Below are 23,507 nucleotides of genomic sequence, written 5' to 3'. Positions count from 1 at the left end.
CCTCAGTGTTTTGCTAATAAATTTAGTCTGTCCAGATAATGCTTCAAGATCCTTTTGACATCAAGACCATACAGCCTAACCTCCCCAAGGAAAAAGGAGGTGGGGGAAGAGGGAAAAGGAGATTATATTGTTTTCTTTGGATGGAAGTCTGACACCACTTTGACCAAGAACAAAATGGAGACACAGCACAACCTTATCTTTACAAAGCAAAGTATAGGAGGGACATTCCCCATGCTTGCCACCCTCTTGGCAAAGATTATTCGTCAAAGTTAGTTTGAGAGAATGAACAGTTGAAATTCACAACCTGAGAGGCTCAATAAGCCTAGTTAGAACATCACAGGATGACAGATTGATTAATATTCTGTATAGGATACATAGCCCCTTCAAGTAGCAATTCATACCCGTGGGATAAAGAAAGCAGAATCCTCAGAAGGACAGTAGGTCCAAAATGACAGCCAAGTTTGAATAGGGACCACATCCTTCTATTCCAAGAAATAAAAGCATGACCTGTTTATGATTTGATGCTACACCCTGACTTGTTCCTGAACCTCCATACTTTTAGAAAGATTAACAAAAGAGCCATATTCAAATGGCAGAACTAAAGTCTACCTACTCTGTTCACCCCAACATTTGCTATCTCATATAGCCAGAATAGAAAAGTTGGATTGTTAATCAATCAACACACACTCCTCCAAACACATATCTTCAAAATGGTTCTAAACCCCCAAGCAGATTATATGAATCTTAAAGTAGGGACCTCCAGAGGCAATTTCACTGAGACCTCCAACAAGCCTTTTCTGCACCTAAAACATGCTTATTATATTTCAAGAAAAATAAATCAGAAAGGCAATATAAATTTCTACAAAAGAGATGTGTTGGCTTAGTAACAGCTTCATCTTAAGTGCCCCACCACAAGAGATAGCAAAATGGTAGAACTCACTAATTGCCTCTTTGGTATTAATTGGCTGGGGGGTGGAGAGGGGTCCAGAGAGGGGAAATAAGCTAGTCCTACAGTTATACTGTCTCAAACTGAACTTTTAGCATACTTAGTATCTAGACAGATCTCTGGAGCAAATTAAAGGAGGAAACCAAAGATAAAGGACAACTTCGGTTTTATACTATTCAAGCAAAGCATGTTATGCCACACAGTATACTTATGTCCAACAGCTGTGACCAGGGAGACAGTTGCTCCTTAGTTTATTTGTAGGCTCTACCACCATATTTTAGTAAGGTTTCATGAAAAAGGGTCTGCAAGAACAGAACATGGCATAAAAACCCATGGGGCAAGAGGGGAAATGATGAATGGAGAGGGCATTAAATCTAATATTACACTGAAGTGGTACAGCAACAAACATTTAAGGAGGAGGAGAGACTGCATTTTAAAAAAAAATCTACATAAGACATGCTTATAATCACTTAGACAGGTTTTGTTTAGCACAGTGTGTTAGGCGTTACGGCAGGTGTAGAGGGAAAGAGAAAGGGCTGTCAAACAACCATCATTTCATTAATACACAGAACTCCAAATCCTATGGAAAGGAAGACCCGAGAAAAGCAAAACAAGGACACTGGACTTCAGAAACTTGGATTTCAACATACTCAGAAAAATAGAGGCAAAGTCTCATGGAAAGATCAATTAGGAAGAAAAGGAGTCGAAAGGGGCTGGTAGTTCTTAAAAGATGTAATGCTAAAGGCTCTGATGTAGAGGAAAGATAAGAGCCACAGGAGGCCAATGTTGCTGCACAAGGACAAAAAATCAGAAAAGCCAAGGCAAAGAATGAGTTAATATGTCAGACAAACAAAAAAGATCAAAGACAGTGTGGGTCCACTGCTCAATAGAGAAGGTGTGCTAGTAATGGAAGATGATAGGAAGGCAGAACTGCTCAATGCCTACTTTGCTTCAGTCTTCTCACAAAAAACAACATGCGACTGGACAACTAGCAAAGTTATTATCGACAATAAAGGGGGAGGTGTACAAATCAGGATAAATAAAGAACATGTTAGAGATCTTCTGACCAACCTGAATAAATTCAAATAAGTGGGGCCAGATGCTATTCACCCGAAGGTACTGAAGGAATTAGCTGAAAAAAATCTCAATGCCACTGGCAAGAATATTTACAAACTCATGAATGACAGAAGGGCTAATGCAGTGACATCTTAAAGGGGAAAAAAAAGGAGGGGCCACAAAACTATAGACCAATCAGCCTGACTTCAATTCCTGGGAAGCTACTAGAGCAATGTATAAAACATTCAATTTGCAAATACCTGGAGGATGAAGGGGTACTCACTAGCAGCCAGCATATATTTACCATGAACAAATTATGCCAAACCAGCTTGATTTCCTTCTTTGACAGGATAACTGATTTGGTGAATGGGGGAATGCAGAGGATATAATATACCTGGACCGCAGCAAGGCTTCTGACAGTCTCACATGACATTCTGATAAGCCAGCTGGAGAAATGCGGGCTCAAAAGAAGTACCATTAAGTGGATACATAATTGGTTAAACAGCTGCAAACAAAGAATAATTATTAATGGAATATTGTCAGATGGGAGGGATGACTCCAGTGGGGTTCCATAGGGATCTGTTCTGGATCAGGTGTGGTTTAATATCTTATTAATAACCTGGACATAGATATAGAGAGCATACTGATCAAGTATGCAAATGACAAAGCTGTGGGGGCTGCAAATACTTTTGAGGATAGAGCTAAAATTTAGAGGGATCTTAATAAATTGGAAAATTGGGCTATAGACTACAAAATGAAATTCAACAAAAGACAAATGTAAGGTGCTACACTTCAGGAAGAAACCCAAAATGCACAAATACAGAGTGGAGGGAAAACTGGCCTGGCAGCAGCACTGCTGAGAAGGATCTGGGAGTTGTGGTGGATCATAATCTCAAAGTCACTAATGTAATGCTGTTGACAAAAAACAAAACCCACGCAAATGTAATTTCACGTTGCATTAACAGAGACATAGCATGCAAAGTCATGGGAGGTAATAGTACTGCTCTACTCAGCACTGGTTAAGCCTCAGCTGGAGTACTGCGTCCAATTTTGGTCATCAATGCATAGAAAGGATGTGGAGAAACTGGAAAGATCCAGGTGAGCATCAAGGATGATCAAAGGGATAGAATGCAAGACATATGAGCAAAGGCTGAAGGACCTGTGTATGTTTAGTTTGGAAAAGAGATTAAGGGGGAGAGGGAACATAATAGCAGTCTATGAAAGGCTGCCATAAAAAAAAAAGATGGAGAAAAGTTGTTCTCTTTTGCCACAAAATATAAGTGGCAATGAGTTCAAACTACACTACAGCATAGCAGATTTAGATTAAATCCCAGGGCTTGTCTACATCACAAAGTTGCAGCGCTGGTGAGGGGGTTACAGCGCTGCAACTTAGGAGGTGTACACATCTGCAGGGCATCACCAGCGCTGCAACTCCCTGTTTGCAGCGCTGGCCGTACTCCCGTTTTGTCTCGGGTGTAGAGGATCCAGCGCTGGTGATCCAGCGCTGGTAATCAAGTGTAGACACTTACCAGCGCTTTTCTTGACCTCCGTGGAATAAGCAGGTATCCCAGCATACCTGAGGAAGCGTCTGGTAATCAGCAGGTCTCCTTCCCCGGTTTTGCAGGGGGGTTCGGGGAACGCGAGAGCAAACCGCGGGGAAGCTGGTCTCCTTTCTCGGTTTGCTCTCGCGTTCCCCGAACCCCCGTGCAAGCAGGTCTCCTTCCCTGCGGTTTGCTCTCGCGTTCCCCGAATCCCCGAGCAAGCAGGTCTCCTTTCCTGCAGTTTGCAGGGGGGTTCGGGGAACGCGAGAGCAAACCGCGGCGAAGCTGGTCTCCTTCCCCGGTTTGCTCTCGCGTTCCCCGAACCCCCCTTGAAGCCGCCCAACAGCGCTGCAGTGTGGCCACATCTAACACCACTTGCAGCGCTGGTTGCTGTAAGTGTGGCCACTCTGCAGCGCTGGCCCTATACAGCTGTACTAATACAGCTGTAACAACCAGCGCTGCAAAATTTTAGATGTAGACATACCCCCAGTAAAAGCTTCCTAACTGTAAGAACAGTAGGACAATGGCACAGATTGCCTCAGGAAGTTTTGGAAGCTTCTTCCCTGGATGTTTTCAAAAAGAGGCTGAATAGCCACATGTCTTGGATGGTTTAGACACAACAAATCCAGCATGTTGGCAGGGTGGGTAGACTAAATGATCCTTGTGGTCCCTTTTAACCCTATGATTGAGCTCAGGCTTTCCGATAGATGAATGGCTATTACCACCAATACATTATATTTCACGTCTAAGAGTTAACACAACATAGGATTATATACAAGTATCCTCCAAATGATTATTAGTTGGTAACAACTATATTAATTTTTTTTTACTACTAACTTGACACAAATTGAGTTTCATAAAATACAGTTCTGCATATATATTATTTCACCACTGGGTGCCATGTTCACTATCTCAGCTACATTCATACCAGACATGCTCAGTTTACAAGTAACAGCCTTATTTGCAACTGCCAACCCTGCAAACTCTGCCTGAAACTTGGAAGCTGGGCTATGTTCTTTCTGGCCTGGGGCTGAATAAAGATTCTGCAAATGGAATTTGGCCAACACTAGAATCCAGCTTCCTTTTTGCTGCCTGTGTTCACTCTGCAATGCCAACAGGAGCAGTAAAAGCTTATTTTTGCCATGACTCCCTGAATACGTACATGTAAAAATAACACTCTGTTAAAGCAAACCAGTCACTTCTGACCATGATGGTTTTAAATAATTTCTAGTACAGTAAGGCTGTGTGTAATCCTTCTCCTGCCCTAAAAGAAGTTTTATATTCTAAATAGCAATACACTGATGGAGACCCATTACACAACTTTAATTCTATGGAGGAGAGTTCTGATGTGTAAGCTACTCAAGCTTTGCCCTCCTACTTTATGTAGTCAGAAACCTGATTATATTACACCCCTGCAATGGTTTACAGCCTGTGTTTTCTTATGGAGGAGGAGTGGTGTTTGACCTTCTGTAATTTTCCTGGTATGTACCTTGAGATCCTTGCATGGAAAGACATTTTAAACATTACACTGGGCCCTATGTGCTGCCAGTTCATAAAACTGGTAGGAGAGTAGATACATGCTTGAGTGCCTAAGCAGCTGGAGGTTTGATTATGCAACTGTAGATGGAGATAAGGCAGGGCTGAGTCAGCAGTCTAATGGCAGCATTTTGTGCTAGCATATTAGAGGCGGTGCAGGAAGCAGAATCAGAAGTTAAGTCCCTTTTTCTCCCATAACCAATAAGGGATGAAAATGTTTCCAAGATAGCATATTCAGCCCCTGAGAGTAAGGGAAAGGAGTGTATCACATCTTTCAAGTGCTTCTAAGAAAGGTGTGCTTAGTCCTCCTTAGATCATAGAATTAACTATGTACGCCAAGTGAGGAAGATTTCAGAATTTCAGTGGCAGTTAGGCCTGGCTGACATCAATGGGAGTTGTTCCCCCAAAAAAGCCAATCAGGCCAAGGGTATAGAACTTTTAAGTTGTCCAGCAAGACTGTGAAAACAGATTTTAGATTTGCCTGTGAGAAGAGAACATAGCTTCCACTGATACTCTGACTGTGGATGCAGAAGATCAAAAACCTGTAATTTTTTTTCCTTAAATTTTTAGTAGTCTCTAAATGCAAGGTCACAGTTCCAAAATAACTGGCTTGTTAGTCATATTTAAAGGCCCCTTTCAAGTTTCAGATTTACTGTTCTCATTAACCCAGACAGGATTAAGGATAAAAGCTGTACATTCTTCTTAAAAGCAGGAGGAAAAAAACAAAGCAAAGACTAACCTGGGAATATTCCCAGGTACTGAAAACCAACTGCCTTATACTTCAAACACACACACACACACACACACAGGAGAAAAGCTGGAGTTAGAGCTCTCACTTCATAGTGACCAGAGAAACCATTCTACCTACCTATTTAGAACAGCAAGTTTTAGATGTGGGAACTAGCAGGGGAATGAAGATATAATTGCAGCAAAGATTCCCAAATCCTGCCTGAAAGATTCCCTCACATTCTGTCTTCTCAAGAAGAGTAGGAGAGCGCCTTTTTTTAATAGTACCCTGAAACACTGAATGCTGCAGCTACTTTCTGTTGTAGGTAGAACAAACTGGAAAGGACAATGTGGTTTGAGGCACAGCAGCACTTTATTGGCCAATCTGCCCGTCAGGTTTAAAAATAAAAATATCCATCTATTCCAAAGTGATGGATTCATGGTAAAAACATGCAAAGAGGAAAGAATTATTCAGTTGCTAACATCATTTTCAATAATACAATCTCATCTATGAAAGGGGAATTCCCATTAGGGCAGGAGATTAATTACTGTATATTTATTATTCCAATAAGAGTCAATGCTTCATTTAGTGAGAGTCAAAATAAAGTCACGCTGCTCTATGTGAAAAATTGCAGCTGTGCTTAAATGAAAGCTTCAGCCCATTAACTTCTGTGCCCAAACTAAACAAAGCATATAGAAAAGAATCTGCACATTTGGTCTCTAGTTTATTTATAATATGCAACAAGAGATTTCAACCTTTATTAATGCAATTCAGTTTTTCTAGTTTCTTACAGTAACTAATGGTCTTCTCAGTCAGTACCACTTTGTCATCTGTGGTGACATTTATATGCCCTAAAGGAAGTAATTCATCTGTTAAAAATCTACCTGCACATTAGCCAGCCCTGAAAGTACACCTTGTTGAAAGAATGTTATTTCATGATAGAATGTACAAAACTTACTAGATTTTGAAATAAACTGGACTATAAGCCTATCGGACTGGAAGTTAATTTTCAAGCCTCCTAAACACACATCACTGCAATTTTAATATGAACAGAAGTCTTGCAAAAACGGTCATGAAGTTTACCAACTACTTGATTCTTTGTTTCACTGGGGTAGGGAGGAAGAGAAAGGATGTATATGATGGGAAAAAACATTTCCTGCCTTTAGCAACTAGAATTTTGCAAGAGTGGTTTAATACAACAGTGATCAAACAGTTGAAATCACAGCACTGAGGTACCAGACCACACTATTTCTTGGCCTTCTTCCCTTTAACACATACTGTAGATTGGTCACTACTTAACTTCTCACTTGCCTTTTCATTTGCCTCTCCCACATTATCTTTAAGGAGATGGTGCACCATATTTCAGCTTCATACTGGTCTCATGGTAATATGAGGACAATGAAGCAGTCAGTTGTATAGACAGATGACTGCTACAGCTGAGGTATAGTTGTTGTACAGAATGCTGCACATAGGGTGATCAGATGTCCCGATTTTATAGGGACAGTCCTGATTTTTGGGTCTCTCTTATATAGGCTCCTATTACCCCCAACCCCATCCCAATTTTTCACATTTGCTGACTGGTTAACCTAGCTGCACATAACAGAAGACCATTCCTACTGCAATGCCAAGTACTGTATAGGAGCATGTTGCCCTCAGGCCATGCATTGGCCATTTCCAGTGTAATGTATCAGAACTTTTCCCATGCCAAATGAGAACATGTGACCAATTCACTCTTCATAAAGCATATTAATCGTTATCCCGAGTCACTCAAGACATGTGATGTGCCCAAGTGCCACAACAGTCAGAGCTGTGAAAACAGAAGTCAGCACCTGAAATAAACCACCTCTATAAGTACAAATATAAAGGAGGATTTCCTCATTGCTTTCCCCAAGGGAAAAAAAAAAATGTACTCATTGCTACCAAGAAACAGTCACATTTACAAAAGTGTGACCTGATTAGTTCATGCCTAACCAAGAGCCAACTTACCTCAAACAGCCATTTTGTTAACATAAATCCCTCAGTGTTGCTGAAGTACTTCAACATCCATTTTGATTGTGAAATGGATTTCCAAAAGGTGATACTGAGTCTGCACTGGGCAATTTAAAAAAATTTTCTTTTAGCTGAAAGATACGTATCTCTCACCATAGTCTAACAATTATGGATTATTTAGTAGAAGTTGCAAGTGTGCTTCCATGACAGAAGTAGCAGAGGCCCAGATCCCCCCACCACCCCATCCAGATTATCAAGAAACAACCTAAAAACATGGCCTGGGTCAACAGCCTTGGGGTTAGCTGGGCTCACACTAGTGATGTAATATAGTTGTGTAGCCAGTCCTTTGAAGTTACAACTAAGGCCCAAGCTTGGGCTCTGAAGCTAGGACGATGAGGAGGGCTTCAGAGCTGGAGCCTAACTTCAAAGTGCTGTTTATACAGTTTTTGTATGCATTAGCTAATGTGTTAACTAAGGGTACGTCTTCACTACCCGCCGATACAGCAGGTAGCAATCGATTGCTCGGGGATCGATATATCGCGTCTCATCTAGACGCGATATATCGATCCCCAAACGCGCTTATATTGATTCCGGAACTCCACCAACCCGAACAGAGTTGCGGAATCGACAGGGGGAGCCGCGGACATCGATCCCGCGCCATGAGGACAGTGAGTAATTCGATCTTAGATACTTCAACTTCAGCTACGTTATTCACATAGCTGAAGTTGCGTATCTAAGATCGATTTTCCCCCTTAGTGTAGACCAGCCCTAACAAAGTGTTAAAATCCAAGAGTAGATAAGGTAAACTACAGGTTTAACTCGTTAGCTGGTGAAGGTAGAGCTAACAAACCTTAGGATTTATCAGCTGATGTTTTAAACCTACAACTTCCCTTGTCTACACCAAAAAAACATTTGTTTAAAGCCTGTTAAAATCCTAGCGGAGCCATAGCTATAGAGAATGTGTCATTGTGTCAAGACATTTAAATAAGTCTTTCTATAACATCTTAGACATCACAGCCAAAAACTGGTTCTCAATTGCCATTAAGGCTCCAGAAGAGAAGTGTTTATTCCGAAGAGGTCAGCACAGATGAGAGATGGATTTACTTGCCTCTCGCCTATCTGACAAATATCAGTCATTGTATACTAGTCTACTATTTGGGAGGTTTGCTACTAATTAAGGCCACAATGCTTTTGATCTAGTTTTGTTTGAGGATTGAGGGAGGAAGGGAGCAAGGAAGAGAGCATGGCCAGTGTTTGACCACATGTACATACCAGTAAGACCGCTCTGATCCCCATATTAAGGCTTTCTGAATCCCTGCTGCAGCCTTCTTGTAACAGGCCATTGTAGGGATGACCAGGTCAACAAACTGGAGCTTTCTCTACAACATGAGATATTTGCTTCCCTTCTCCCAACCAAACAAGATTTCCTAGAAGACAAGACCTCCAAGAGAAGCCTCTGACTCTTTCCACTAGGCCTATCACATGGCAGTCTCCAGGCAAGAAATAGGAAGCTGGGCCTTTTCAAAATAAAGAACTCTGCACAAGCCTGCCAGTGGGAAGATATCAAAATGAACCTTCTCCACTATCTTAGCTAAGTGTCACTTCCACAATATTCCCTATGCTCATAGGAACTGGGAGTAAAGGATCACTGGGACATCAAAAGCTTTGTGCTTTGCTTCAAGACTTAATAGAGGCTAAGGGTATGTCTACATCTACAATTTTGCAGCGCTGGTTGTTACAGCTGTATTAGTACAGCTGTATAGGGGCCAGCGCTGCAGAGTGGCCACACTTACAGCAACCAGCGCTGCAAGTGGTGTTAGATGTGGCCACACTGCAGCGCTGTTGGGCGGCTTCAAGGGGGGTTCGGGGAATGCGAGAGCAAACCGGGGAAGGAGACCAGCTTCGCCGCGGTTTGCTCTCGCGTACCCCGAACCCCCCTGCAAACCGCAGGGAAGGAGACCTGCTTGCTCGGGGGTTCGGGGAACGCAAAAGCAAACCACAGGGAAGGAGACCTGCTTGCACTGGGGTTCGGGGAACGCGAGAGCAAACCGGGAAAGGAGACCAGCTTCCCCGCGGTTTGCTCTCGTGTACCCCGAACCCCCCTGCAAACCGCAGGGATGGAGACCTGCTTGCTCGGGGGTTCGGGGAACGCGAGAGCAAACCGGGGAAGGAGACCAGCTTCCCCGCGGTTTGCTCTCGCGTACCCCGAACCCCCCTGCAAACCGCAGGGAAGGAGACCTGCTTGCTCGGGGGTTCGGGGAACGCGAGAGCAAACCGGGGAAGGAGACCAGCTTCCTCGCGGTTTGCTCTCGTGTTCCCCGAACCCCCCTGCAAACCGCAGGGAAGGAGACCTGCTTGCTCGGGGGTTCGGGGAACGCGAGAGCAAACCGCAGGGAAGGAGACCTGCTTGCACTGGGGTTTGGGGAACGCGAGAGCAAACCGGGGAAGGAGACCAGCTTCCCCGCGGTTTGCTCTCGCGTTCCCCGAACCCCCCTGCAAACCGCAGGGAAGGAGACCTGCTTGCTCGGGGGTTCGGGGAACGCGAGAGCAAACCGGGGAAGGAGACCTGCTTGATTACCAGAGAGGCTTCCTCAGGTATGCTGGGATACCTGCTTATTCCACGGAGGTCAAGAAAGCGCTGGTAAGTGTCTACACTTGATTACCAGCGCTGGATCACCAGCGCTGGATCCTCTACACCCGAGACAAAACGGGAGTACGGCCAGCGCTGCAAACAGGGAGTTGCAACGCTGGTGATGCCCTGCAGATGTGTACACCTTCAAAGTTGCAGCGCTGTAACCCTCTCACCAGTGCTGCAACTTTGTGATGTAGACAAGCCCTAAGATTCTGACAGTACGCCTGCTGTCATCACTTTTCAGTGGAGCCCAGTGGATTCCTACAGTATCCATACATTTATGAAGTCCAGTAGAATGCAGAAGGCTGTGCACCACTGATCTTACTGGCCCTGGCAGAAAGATAAGCACTTTAGCTCTTTACCTAGAGTGCAGTAAACATGAAGGCAAGGAACCCAGAAAATAAGTTTGTCAGACTTGTTTTCTTCTGAGTAAATGCAGACTATGTCTTCCTTTTTCTTTCCAAATATGGAACTTATTCTACTTCCCTATGTGTGATGGGCTTGCTGGCTGTACATTCCCCGGCCGGGGGGGGGGGGGGGGGGCGGAGAGGGTGTGTCAGAATTACAGTTTACTTTTGGAGTGCATCTAACTTCATTTTCTAGCAAGTATTAAACATGCAAGGTATTTGACATTTTGCTGGAAGTTAAAATCCACATATTCTTGTATCAAGTAAATCAGTCTGAAGTGATTGATGTTATTTTATGTCACTAGCTGGGATTTTATATTGATGTGGCAATGCACTGAATAAGGTCAGCTGTTAGAACCTTGGTCTGTGCATAAGATATATAGCAAAATTCTGTCCTATTCCTATAACACCTACAAGAACCAAGTTAAAACTGTATTTTGTTTATACTAAGTTAAAAAAATAAACTTTTGCTCTATCATGCTGAGTGCCAGCTTTTGCTAAATAACCATGTAATCTTATTGCTGCAACCATCATCCTTCCTTTAACCACTCCCTCCTGTTTTACTACACACTTTGTTGCATCATGTCTACAGTTCTATTTAGGTATCATGCCCACCACTATGGCAGTATCTGAGTGTAATTTCACTGAAAGCTCTTGAGAAGACAAGGATCATGTCTTCTTAACTGGTCTAGTTTATGGAACATGATACCACATAATAAACTATTTCCATGAAGTGCCCACCCACAAAGATCTCAATGACCCTACTGCTAGTAATAAATAGAAGAAAATCAGTTTCTGCAGAACTGAGTCCTTCCAGCGGTGACTTTTGAACAAACCGATCATGTTCGCTCTTCTCTTCATCAATACAGTAAGCAGTGCCCTAAAATATGTTGAAGCCATTGACCACCATGACATTTACCAGAGAATGATTCTTATGTGAAACCTAGGGTGATCTATTAAATAAGACCTGATAGCAAAACCTGAGCTGCTTGAATACTAAGTTTCAGACAAGGCATCTATGCCATATACTCTGTTCTTCAGAGGTGAAAAGTTTATATAAAAAGACTCAAGCTACGAAGCAAAAAAGCATCACACAACACGATGAGGCTGAAGTTTAAATTAATAACAAGGTCCCACACAATCCGTGGTTATATTTGCTGCAGAATCCACCCCTTGTCACATAATTATGTTCCAAACTATTTTTTAAACCCTCCTGGTTGTAAAGAAGGCTGTGTAGTCTAGTGGACAGAGTGTTCACTGGGACTCAGGAAACCTGGGTTCTATTCCTGAACATAACATAAGAACAGCCATACTTGGTCAAACCAATGGTTCATCTAACCCAGTATCCTGTCTTCCAACAGTAGCCAATGCCAGGTGCTTTGGAGGGAATGAACAGAACAGGCAATCAAGTGATCCATTCCCTGTTGTTCATTCTTAGCTTCTGGCAAGCAGAGGCTAGGGACACCTAGAACAGTGGTTCTCAACCTTTCCAGACTACTGTACTCCTTTCAGAAGTCAGATTTGTCCTGAATTCCCCAAAGTTTCATCTTACAAAATCAGACATAAAAAATACAAAATATGTCACAGCACACTATTACTGAAAATTTGCTCACTTTCACCATATAATTATAAAATAAATCCACTGGAATATTGTACTTGCATTCCAGTGTGATACTTGAGCCTGTTTTTCACTTGTGAACCTTGTCTGAAGCCCAAGCCCTGCCACCTGGGGCTGAAATATGTAACTTAGCTTCGCAAGGCCCCCTGTAGCATGGAACTCCAGACAATTGCCCTACTTCCTACTCCCTAATGCCACCCTGCACTTGCAACACCCCCTAAACCTATCCCACAACTCCCAGGCTGAAAAACACTGATCTAAATGAGTTGAGTTCCCTCTGGAAGACCTCTGTGTACCCTCAGGTACATGGCTGAGAACCACTGACCTAGAGCTAGGGATGTAAAAGGTTAACCAGTAAACATTAGCCTTTCTGGTTAACTCGCTTTAACTGTTAACCCCCGTGACACCCAGAGCAACCCCAGCCGGCCCTGCACCACCCAAAAAGGCCCCAGCCATCAGAGCAGCACCGCACCGGCCGCACCACCGAGGGACCAGCCCTTTAATCGGTTTACCATTTAAACGAAATATTTTTAATTGTTTAAACAGTTAACTTTTTAAATTATCTTTACATTCCTACCTAGAGCATGGGGTTGCAGACCTGATCATCCTGGCTAATAACCATTCATGGACCTATCCTCCACGAACTTATCTAGCTCCTTTTTGAACCCTGCTACAGTTTTGACCTTCAAAAAATTGCCCTGGTAACGAGTTCCATAGGTTGACTGTACATTGTGTGAAAAAGTACCTTCCTTTGTTCATTTTAAACCTGCCATCTATTCCTGGTTTTGCCAGTCGCCTACGGGATAACTTTGAACAAGTCAAGTCTTCTCTCTGCCTCAGTTTCCACAACTGTAAAATGGGGATAATGATACTTAGCTTCTTTATAAAGTCCTTTGAGAACTACTGATGGAAAGCACTATTAAGACATGAAAGAAGTGGAAGCCAATGCCTGAAACAACAGCTCTAATGAGTCATATCTGTAAAGAGTTAACTCAGGTCTATGAATAAAGAACACAGGCCCTACTTACATGATGCGGGGGCTCTATTCTGGGAAGCAGTGACTCTGAAAAAAGACATGGTGATCATGGTGCATAATCAATCGAACATCAGCTCCCAGTGCGATGCTGTGGACAAAGGCGGCTAATGTGAATCTCAGATACGTAAACAGGAGAACAACAAGTAGGAGTTGGGAGATAATATTACTTCTATCTGGCACTGGTTCTGGCATCCACAATTCAACAAGGATGTTAATAAATGGGAGAGTTCAGAGAAGAGCGATGGGAATGATTAAAGGATTGCAAAACATGCCTTATAGTGCAAGACTCCAGGAGCTCACTCTATTTAGGTTACCCAAGAGAAGGGTAAAGGGTGACTTGATTGATGTTTTATGCTTACCCCATGATCAAACTAACAGGCTGACAAGGAATCACAGACGTAGCTAAGTACATTCTCTCAGATAACATGTTCAACTTTTGGCATTACGTATAGTTTTCCCAGTGGAATATTTTTCTTTGATTGTTAGCTTAATTCATATGTAGAATGTAACCGAGGTCATAACACTATTATATGTAAGGTGAGCAGAGGTGGGAGCAGGGGGAAATTTATTTTCTTAATAAGGATTATTTGCAATGGTTTGCAGAGCAAGTTAGCTTCACTACACATCATCAGTTTACGGTTATCTAATTTTAACCAGTCTTAGAGCACTTACGAATGAAGAAAGCCTGTGGAACTCGTTGCCAGGTGATGTTGTGAAGGCCAAAAATATAACTGAGTTCAAAAAAGCATTAGATAAGTTCATGGAGGATAGGTCCATCATTGGCTACTAGCCAAGATTGTCAGGGACGTGCAACCCCATGCTCTGTATGTCCCTAAACCTCAAACTGCAACTGGACAACAACTGATGGATCACATGAAATTACTGTTTTTTTTCCCATTCCTTCTGAAGCATCTAGCACTGACCATTGTCAGATACATGATACTTGGCTAGATGGACCATTGGTCTGACTCAGCATGACTATTCTTCCATCCTTGTTCAATACATAACATTATTTTTTTCTATTTAAGCTGTTTAAATAGCATTGTAACCATTAAAACAGAATCTTAAATTGTCATTTGATCTGTTAAACAGGTCATCTTATTACTCTTAATTAAGCAATTGCCACAAGGAGAGTTACACTTCTGGTACTTGACTTTTTTGTCATTTGGAGGTGTTAATGTAAACCTAATCCTCCAAAAATTAGATTATCTCATTCAAAACCTTGTTACCTGGAATTATTTTGTTTCATACAAAGGTAACAGGCAGAATAACCTTTGAATTTTCCTATTTTTTTCAGAATGATGAACAGATGCTCAAACTGTTCTGAGAGTTCCCAGCAGTGATTCAGCACTATGATTAGAAAAAAGAAAATAAGTTTTATGCTATTTATGGCACTACTTATAGCAAGTGTTCTCAATTTGAGGTGGGGTGGGGTGGGATGGGATAGGCATGCAGCAGATTATATATTTATAATTTAGTGCCTTAAACTCTAATTGTGACAAAATGGAAGATGTACACAATGTAGTAATTTAGTTTTCTGACTTTGACCTATCCCCACACCATTAGTCTACTAAATAACACTAATGTGTTTTAACATGGTTTGATTAGTCAAAGGCAAAGCTAAACATACCAAGACACAGTTGAGGCACTACCACATTAGAAGAGTTACTCACCTAAGTAATTCTGTTGTGTGGACAGGCCCTAATGTAACAAGGGTTACATTAGTAACAATGTTGTGCACAGATGTTAGCATTTTGCAAAAAAGGCATAAGAACGTTCAGTTTGTATAAAAATATCTCAGTACATTTGGAAAGCAAAAAATAGGATGTGTCTTAACCTATTCAAACCAATTTGATGTTTACTGAAAATCTCATTATTATAAGCTTCATATTAAATAGAAATGCATGGCACTAAAGAATGAGACATTTGTTTATATCAATCAATAAGATCACCAACATTGTTATTTAAAAAGCAGAACAGAATCTACCGAATTAAGTTCAGAGCCAAACGTTTTACACTTATGCACTTTCAAATACTGCTAAATATAGCAAAGCAGCAGAAAGGGAAATGTGTTTCTAGCCGAACACAAAAGCATCTGCAGCACATCATTTCATACAATATAATTAAATTAAGGATTTAACATTGCACTATGGTTCTACAGTGAGACACACAAACTGTTTCACAGCTAAAGTTATCCTCCATTCTCACCACATCACCAGTAACAATACACCTTTTCCTGCTCTGAACAGCTTGATATGGACTTTTCCAATTGAAACTGATGAAATAAACAGCTTTTCTACAATTCACACTTTTCAAAGATTAGTAGTTGCATTTACAGCAGTAGTTGAACTCCATTCCATAGTAACTATGTCTAAATATATTATTTTTGTCACCATACACACATTTTGTGTCACTTCTAAAACCACCCCATAGGACATAGAGACCACTTACGAGAGCAAAATTAAAAGGCTTTTCCTTTCTGTTGGATTTTAAAATCCAATTAATTGCTTTGCTGAAGAGAACATCTTTTCATAAGAGACTGTTAGTCTAAAAATAATTAAGGCTTTCTACTTCATTCTAGTAAGCATTTAACAATATTTGTAGTGGGGGAGGCAAGTTATTAATACAGCAATTCTTTAATTGTTCAGGAACTCTGCTTCATGGTCGGTTTTAAAGCTTTATGTATTTATTTGCTAAAAATGTTCCCCATTTGCTGAACATGCATAAGTTTACAGTTATCAAAATTAAATACATCTTACAGGGTTCTCTGGGGCACTCAGTGAATAAGGCTTACATGCCTTATGTTCATCAGTAGCTTCTATGATGTTCAGCAGAAAAGCTGCAAGCTCTAACAGCAGGGCAGGAACATTAATACCAAGCAGATTACTTTAAGATCCATATCAAGCTGAAAAAATAAACATTTCCACTAGAATCTGAATGTAAGTAAATGCCTCTTCCTCCTCCCCTAATTTCATCATCTCCCCTGCAATGTGGAAGATAAGGACAATGTCTATCATATGAACAAGATGCCACTAGAAAATGTAAGCTGATGAAGGGAAGCTTTTAATTGTTGAAGTGTAATGATTACAGGCAATTGCCACCTACAAACTGCAGATTGCACAGAGAAAGGTAAGCAGGATCTCTTCACACGCTCCATAATCAGTGTTCAGGAACTTTGGTGTGTGCGTTTGCACTCGTCCTGCTGCATACTTAGGAATTTGGCGTGTTTGCTGAGTGAGAGCCAGCCCTTGCTAGGGTGCCATCTACAGCAGCTCCAGTGCCACTGGGACACAAACATGCTGATACCTGCCCAGCAGAGAGGCCCCAAAGCTCAGCACACTGTGGCCAGCTCCCCCGAGAAACAGGGTCCATGGAACCAGCACAGTCATTATCCCTAACCATCCATAGCAGGCCCTTGCCTGAGCCAAGCTGGGAGCGTAAATCCATCCCACAGATCCGCATTAGGCTAATGGGAGACAGACAAGAGAGAGAGAGGCTGCCAGCTCCTGGGGAACTGCATGTGCTTTAGTTACCCGGGGGCACGGATCACTTACACACTCACACTCCCCAATGGAAGTTGTGCCTTAGATCTGGAGCAGCAAGAGGACAATGGACCAGCCCAGCAGCACCACCAGGACAACATGAGAGCCAGCCCTGCCCCCCTCCCCCCCGTAGAGAACATCCCCCAGCAGGCGAGGAAGCAGGGAACTCCCCCCCCACTGCCAGGGACGAAGGATGCCCCCCCCGCCCCGGACCCTCCACGAGCAGCCCAGAGCTGGGGCGCTGGGGGGGGGGGGGCACGAGCTTCCTGCCCCCTAGAGTTTCACCTTCACAGCCAAAAAGAGGAGACAACGATCCCTGCGCCACCCCACGGAGGGCGGGGGGAGAAGGGGGAATCCCCCCCCGCTCCCTCCCCTCAGGGACCCTCAGTCACTCCCCCCTCAGCGTCCTCACAGGGACCTGAGCCTCATTTCCCCCCCCCCGAGATTCCCTCCCCCCTCAGGAGTTTGACACCCCCCCACACTCTACCGCACGAAATCACCCCGCGCGCGCGCTCAGGACGCCGCTCCCCCCCTCAGCTCGCGCACCGACCCCCGCCTCAGCCACACAGCCCCGCCCCCTCGGACATTCCCCCCCCCCCCCGCGCTCACTCACCCCAGCACCACCAGCTCCCCGTACTTGACGGGCTCCTTGTTGGGGGCGCAGTGCTCCTCCTGGCTGGGGGAAAACATGGGGCCGCCGCTGCTCGCTCGCTCGCTCGCCCGCCGCTACAATCCCATCGGGAGGTGGCGAGTCCGGAGCGGGCTCCGCGCTGGCCCCGCACTGAGCCCGCGAGCGCCCGACAACAGACACTAATGCCGAGGGGGAGGGGGGAGATACCAACTCGCGTCAGGAGGCGGGGGGAGGTGCAGAGTTAGGGCTGGCCCAGCTCCCCGTCGGCTCCTCCCCCCCTCACACGCTGCCCGCGGGCGGGGGGCGGGAGTCGCCGCGTAGCCGCCCCGCTCTGCTTTCCCCCCTCCGGGGACCGCAGTGGTACAGCCCGCTCTGTTATGTAAACATAGTGTAAGGAGACGGGGCAGTTCTTAAAGGGGCCGCGTTGGCTTCAGCCAAGCCCCCTCCAGCGCGGGCGGCTGCGGCTCTGCACCGCGGCCTCCACAGCATGGGGTTCTAGATCGGCACAGGTACCCGCGAGGTTCTAGAGCATCGCCTGCAGGCAGGGCCGGCGCTTCCGTTTAGGCGACCCAGGGGGGAGGGCGGCAGGCTGCCCCGGTGGCACGCCTGCGGCAGGTCCACCGGAGACCCGGGACCAGCGAGCCAGCCCTGCGCCTAGGGCGCCAAAAACCCTGGGGCCGCTCCTGTAGGCAGGGCTCTGGATCTGCGCAGTACAGGCGGTGGGTGCTAGGTCGGCAGGCTGTCCGCCTTGTTCTAGGTCATCCCACACCAGGGCAGGGGTTTGAGACTCGCAAGCGCTTCGCTCCGCACCAGAGTGATCTAGAGCATTATGCCCCTCCCCCACGTGCCAGAGCAAGGGCTCTAGACTGGCATCTCTCCCAGATCCCAACCTGTCAGAGCAGGGGTTCTAGCTCCGCATTCTAGTCACAACGCACCACAGGCGGTGTTCTAGATCCGTGTCTTCTTCACCCGCACCAGAACAGGTGTTCTAGAACTGCATTCCCTTCCCACTGCACACCACAGCAGGAGTTTGAGGTCAGTGTCCCCCTCCATCCTACACCAGAGCTGAGGTTCTAGGTCCCCAGCAACTACATCACAACTAGCAATGGGTTATAAATCACTGACACCTATCTGTCCAGTCAGAGTGGTGTCTTCCAGATCACTAGCACAACCAATCTGGGCAGGATTCCATGTGAGCAACAACCCATCCATGTTACGTGTTGTAGATTGATGGTGCAAATATCCAGAGCAGGAGATCTATATTGCAAGCACAACTCCACAGAACTGGGAACTCTACATTTCAGGTGCAAACGTGATCTGGAGCAGGAATTCTGATTGCTGGCATAGGCAACCAGACCAAGATGTTTTAGATTATTCTTTCAAAGCCGGGATTCTAGTTTACCATCATCACAACTCTTAGTGGGGAATTCAGGTGACCAGCACAGCCACCAAGCTAGATTACTTGCTACATGTTATATGCAAGTGTTGAAGAACAGAAGAGCGCTCCTCTTCTGAAACTAGACAGCCAGCATTAGGACTAGGGGGTATAACTAGTTCTGTCCATTTTTTATTTATTCCTGTTTTCTGAGCCACTACATTCAGATTCTGAATCTCAGTCCCTCCCACCCCTGCAAGCACAGCCTGGAGCTGTTTAAAGGCAGGACCTCTCAGCTAGATGCAAACATGTCTCTAATATTTTTCAAATAAATCTATCATGTTCTATGTGACCTAGCAAGATGTTGTTTGTAAGCAAAGATAGAAGTGGTGACAGATAATCCTAAAATGAGCCACCTTTGAGAGACACTACCCCGAGGAGACACCAAAAGCAAAGGTTGGTGGCAGCATTCAAGACTAACAAGGAAATCCTCCAAAATTGTCAAGGACAAATCCATTACATTAGAGGGCCATCCATGAACAGAAGCACATTCAACATTTTCATCTTGTTTCATAAGTAGTAAAACTTTCTTTTAAAACTTCCCTCTTTACCAACACCTCCCGCTTCTTCACCAAAAGTGGGCAAATTAAGGACAGCAGTAATGATGCTTTTATGGCAGGGGAAACATGGTCATGCTGACCATATTCACTGCACTGCCCAGGACATTACTCAGTAGCAGGTAATTGGCTGGACACTCAACGCGTGGATAAATTCATGAATAAGCCAAAGTTCATTGTCTTTAATTTTCTAATTTTAGCACTGGCACCTATGAGATTTTCCCCAAAGAGTCTTTTTATTGTTGTGTTTGGTGGTGGGATGAAGGAAACACTGTTCAGGATTTTATTTATCAGCAACTTTAAAGTGCACATTTCCAGCCACTTATGCTTGGTTTCATCTTCTAAAGGCTTGAAAAGCATCCCATGCTTTTGTTCTTCAAGCAGCTCTTGTTTTATGCTTAAAAAAATTAAAGGGCAATTTAAGGAAAAATTCTTTAAAAGTCCATGTTTTCACTTTGCAGACATTTATGCTCCATTGATCTGTGCAGACGTTACAATGATCTGGAGCTTCTGAGCTTTTTCGCTTTAGGGAGTTGGGTTTGTGTTTTGTTTTTTTAAATGCCTTCAAACTTTCCTTTTAAAAAAAAATGTCTTGCATAAAAGCCAGTGATCAGATTATAAATGAGTCCCACTGCAGATAATAGGAATGAATGCTGTCTGTTTCTTCTGCCTTTCCGGAAAAGGAGCATTGCAACTATTCTGTAGTCTGCAGGAGGCTTCTCTGAAGACAACAGTGAAATCCTGGGGAGAGAACTTAAGGTTGGATGGTGGGGAACTTTGAAAATTAGGGTTAAAGAATAGCCACATTACTAAAAACTAGAGGGGTTATAGCACAGTAAGTCATTAGTATAAATAAGTGAAACTTTCTACACCAGATCATGGCTCCTGCTATGACTCTTTTGCATATCTCCAGTGGTGCAAAAGGAATGCCAAGCTGCCTAAACAACCCATTGAGGTTCCCACCGTGTAGGGAGTGCCAAGGCAGAAGAGGGCATAGCTAAAGCACTGCAGCACTCCAGCAATCCCTGGCTGCTGTAATAAGCCATTAAGGAGCCACCATCAACCAGTGGATGTTAGCAGCCTCCAAGTTGGTCTCTGACTAGTACTGGGTGGCCCAGTCAGCTGCAGGATCTGGGGAGCATAAAGATCATATTTGTCCCATCTCCCCACCTTGGGTCCTGCACCAACCAGAGCTTGGCCACTCTTGAGAATCAAGCCCATTGAGTCAGATTTTTCAGCCAGTCTCAAGATGGATTCCATTTTATTTTACTCACTCACAAAGGCTGTGCACCTATAGTTTTGGGCAAGCAGGTATCTGATGTGCATGACCAAACTGAGGTTGTATGTGCACAAAATGAGTCCATAGCTAATATCATTGGCAATTAGCTGCACTCACACTAAAATGGAAACCGAGGCAGAAAAATGAGCTAATACTTTTTACAATTATTTCTAAAGACTTTTATTTCCTGCTGCATAAGTACACAGTACCATAGTCTGTTACAGTATGGAGTTTGCCTGACAAATCCCATTAGATTTCAGCTTTTTATTTTCTCACTGTTTGATGCCTATCAAAAGCACAAAATCAACCAAGGCTAGATAGAAATCAATTCAATTGAGTTGGAAAGTCTCGTGTACACAATATTTGGCTCCTACACCACTGTGAACATAGTAAGAATATGAAGTGACTGTAACCATCCATGTTTCTGATTAGGATGGCCTTGATTCCACAATGAGCTTCACGTGGGCCTGCAAGTAGCTCATTCCAGCATCCAGCCTCAGAATGGCTTAAACTCCATTGAAATAGTTGTTAATTAAGTTCTGGTTCTCCTACTGAAAGATCTGGTTTTCCTTCACTGAAATTGTCCCTAGCTATTAATTTCCCCGGCAATGATATTCTTCTGTCACTGCTGGTGATAAGGTAAAATGAAAATTCAGACAACTGGAATTTTCTTAGAGGCTTTGAGCAAATGACGGGATTTTATTAAAGAGAGAGAGCTGAATTACAGATATATTTATCTTCTTTATCGCTTGACACAAACAGCAAGGAGAGCTGGGCACTAAGTCACTGTCAGAGAAAACTAATACAAATCAAAAACCAATGTGAAAAATTCCAACATACTAGCCGCATCCTCTTCAAGCTTTCCTACATTTCCTCTCTTTACCTCCCGTGTGAACAAGAGTTTGCACTTACTCCTCCTCTTTTATATAATCTAAACAAAATTAGCTTAACTCTCAAGAACTGCTGCAAAACAATTCAACCCAGTCCTACTCCCACTAAGACAATAGCAAAACTCCCCTGCACTTCACAGGGAACAGGATCGTCTTTCAAACAAAGAGTTCTTTTGGCACCCAAATGTGCATGAGCATTTTGCGTTCTCCTACTACAGCCCCTTTTATAGCATGTAATCGAGCGCTGATCTAGGGATGAGAGGATGGGTAGATGAGTGAGGAAAAACACACTTCCCTTATGAGATTTCTGATAAAGTTTCAGAGAGTTTAGGTACCTGTGAGGTCTCTACAACTGTGGCCTCTAGAGAGCTGGTGAGTGGAAAGAAGAAAGCCTCTTGACATCTTGCACTTGCTGGGGTCAAATATGGGTGTTGTAAGTAAGGTTAGTGGCCCGCCTGCCTCTCACAGCTTCATCTTGGAGGCATCTAGCCTATATGAGAATACTCAGGCACATTGGGAGTAATCTGATCAGCTCCCTGCACCCCTAACAATTCCATTTCATGGCCACTTTCAAGGTGTTGTCATTTTGTTTTCATTCTGCATTGCAACAAGTGTTTTTGCAAAACGTAATTGTGTCGAAATGGCCAGTTTCACATAGAAAACCCAAAGCTTTTGATTCATGTTTCCAGCTCGTCAGAAGTGACCAGAAAGCTTCAGGAGCAAAAGATCCTTCCTGATGAAAACTTCATGGCACCTGGTACATCTCCACAAAATGCTTTGACTCCCATAAAACAGCAGTTCTTTTCAAAGTTGTTCCAGCCTGCTCTAAGAGTGCAGGAGGGTTGTCCAGCAGACAGAGACCCAAGGAGGAATTCTGGCGGATTTGAGCTAGAATCCCCCCCCCACCCCCAATGAGCCTCCAGGCAGCATACACTGGTGTGCTCACTGCATCATAGGTGCTGGAGCTAGGGTGCTGGGGGTGCAGCAGCACCCCATGGCTTGATGTGGTTTCCATCATATAGGCAATTCACAGTTTGATTCAGTGGCACCCCCACTATGCAAATTGTTCCAGAACCCCTGCACTGCACAGCTGTTGAAGAGGATACAGCATACTCTGTCCATGCCCTGCCAGATCTGCTGGCTGACAAAGGGCCCTGCCCCTCCCCTCCCCTCCCCTCTCCCCTCCATTTCAGGCACCTTCATCCTAGAACCCGTAGTGTTTCTTCCCCATGGTTTGGAAGCTTTGTTTGAGGACACCAGTAAAACAGTTTGGAAAGACAGACTCTTTCAAGTGCACTGGAGCAGCCTGCTTACCTGTGGGGGGGGGGGCTGTTGTGTAAGTGGATAGTACTGACAGACTTTTCAAGCATTCTCCAGCCAAGCCCTCTTATCAACAGACAAGACCACTGCTTTATTGGCTCAGCTTATATACAGGAGAGGCAGTGTGTTTGCATGGGGTACAGGACTGGGAGTCAGGAGATCTGGCTTGGCTGCTGAACTACTGTGCAACCTTGGACAAATCACTCCATTACTTAAGCCTCTGTTTACTCTCCCTCCTTTTGTCTGTCTTATCTGGTAGGGTTGGAAACTGTTTGGGAAGGTCTCTGTGTGTTTATATAATGCCTAGCACCCAGAGATTTTGGTCGGGGCTTCTAGATACTATTGTAATACAATTAATAAATATA

General features: G+C 44.1%; 1 protein-coding gene across 1 annotated transcript in view; it reads right to left on the bottom strand.

The window, feature by feature from the left end:
* The window catches only part of PELI2 (pellino E3 ubiquitin protein ligase family member 2), a 115,775-nt gene extending 97,949 nt beyond the window's left edge, over window positions 1-17,826 (bottom strand). The window contains exon 1 of the mRNA XM_030562981.1: window positions 17,644-17,826. Within this exon, the coding sequence (XP_030418841.1) occupies window positions 17,644-17,720 (77 nt within the window). The 5' untranslated portion in view covers window positions 17,721-17,826. The remainder of the gene's footprint in view (window positions 1-17,643) is intronic.
* Between the last annotated feature and the right edge of the window lie 5,681 nt (window positions 17,827-23,507).

This window comes from Gopherus evgoodei, chromosome 4 (genome assembly GCF_007399415.2).
Source record: "Gopherus evgoodei ecotype Sinaloan lineage chromosome 4, rGopEvg1_v1.p, whole genome shotgun sequence".
NCBI classification, from domain to species: Eukaryota; Metazoa; Chordata; order Testudines; family Testudinidae; genus Gopherus; species Gopherus evgoodei.
This window is presented reverse-complemented; position numbering and strand designations above follow the sequence as displayed.